Raw genomic sequence first — 1061 nt, 5'->3', positions numbered from 1 at the left:
TATTGGGACTGATGTGTTGTGATTCAGCAGTAACTGGTTGTTGTCTTGTACAGGTATGACCTCGTCTCCCATGAATGGCTTAATCTGAACAGCTCGGTCAACTCTGTTGTTGTGCGTTATGGACATTCCCTAGCGGCATACCAGGTACAGTCCTTGAAATAGAATCTGCATGATCATTAGTGAACGAAGGGTTGTGTAAAGTTGTGCCGTGTAATTTAACTACTACATACCCAGCTGTGAATAAATTCACTAATCACGCTTTTTGTTCTTTGCAGGGAAAGTTGTACATGTATGGTGGTAAAATAGACGCCACAGGGAACGTCACCAACCAGTTGTGGGTCTTTCATGTCCACAATCAGTCATGGGTTCAGCTACATCCGAATGAACAGTATGCTGTGGTTGGCCACTCAGCTCACATAGTAAAACTAAAAAACGGCAGTCCTGTCATGCTGGTATTCTTCGGCCATTGTCCTCTGTATGGCTACATCAGCAGCATTCAGCAGTACAACCTAGGTAGGTGATGAGAGAGCTTCTGTGCTTGACAGTAGGGACCGATTTTAAGCCTAGACTTGGGTTTGTAAAGCTAATGTTAACATTCAAAGGGAAATGTTGTATAAATTCAATGTTTTTCATCATAAAGCTACCCCAGTGAGGTTAGCAGCTCCTATTTCCTGCAGTGTACTGCAGACAAGGACCACAGTGGTTCAACATTGATTCCATGCTTTTCAGTCAGCAAGATAAATATGCTTTGTAGATTCGTGGGTTCCTACTGTAATTAGGTGGGTGGTAGGGGGTGTTGAACCTCTGCAGAGAGACCTATAATTAGAAAGAATGGGAAAGGGTCCTATCTCTGCTACAAAAAGACGAACCAGATTTCTATACCTTTTGTATAGAAAGGGTTTTATTCCTCCTCACTATATGAATGTGTTTATATGTTGAGCCACCTCTATATGGTATTTAAGTATAAATGAATAGAGAGGAAAGAAAGAGGTTTGAGGCTCAAATGTTTTTCATGCAAAGAGTGAAGTGTATTGATTGATTATTCATAAGTCATCAAATAC

At 41.1% G+C, this 1061-nt stretch overlaps 1 protein-coding gene across 1 annotated transcript in view; it reads left to right on the top strand.

Moving 5' to 3' along the window:
• ATRN (attractin) overlaps window positions 1-1061 on the top strand; it is a gene marked incomplete in the record, with an annotated part of 130250 nt that overhangs the window by 40857 nt on the left and 88332 nt on the right. Inside the window, 2 exon segments of the mRNA XM_072406656.1 lie at window positions 54-144; window positions 276-513. Of these exon segments, the coding sequence (XP_072262757.1) occupies window positions 54-144; window positions 276-513 (329 nt within the window).

The sequence above is a fragment of the Pyxicephalus adspersus genome, chromosome 3, assembly GCF_032062135.1.
Source record: "Pyxicephalus adspersus chromosome 3, UCB_Pads_2.0, whole genome shotgun sequence".
Classification (NCBI taxonomy): Eukaryota; Metazoa; Chordata; class Amphibia; order Anura; family Pyxicephalidae; genus Pyxicephalus; species Pyxicephalus adspersus.
This window is presented reverse-complemented; position numbering and strand designations above follow the sequence as displayed.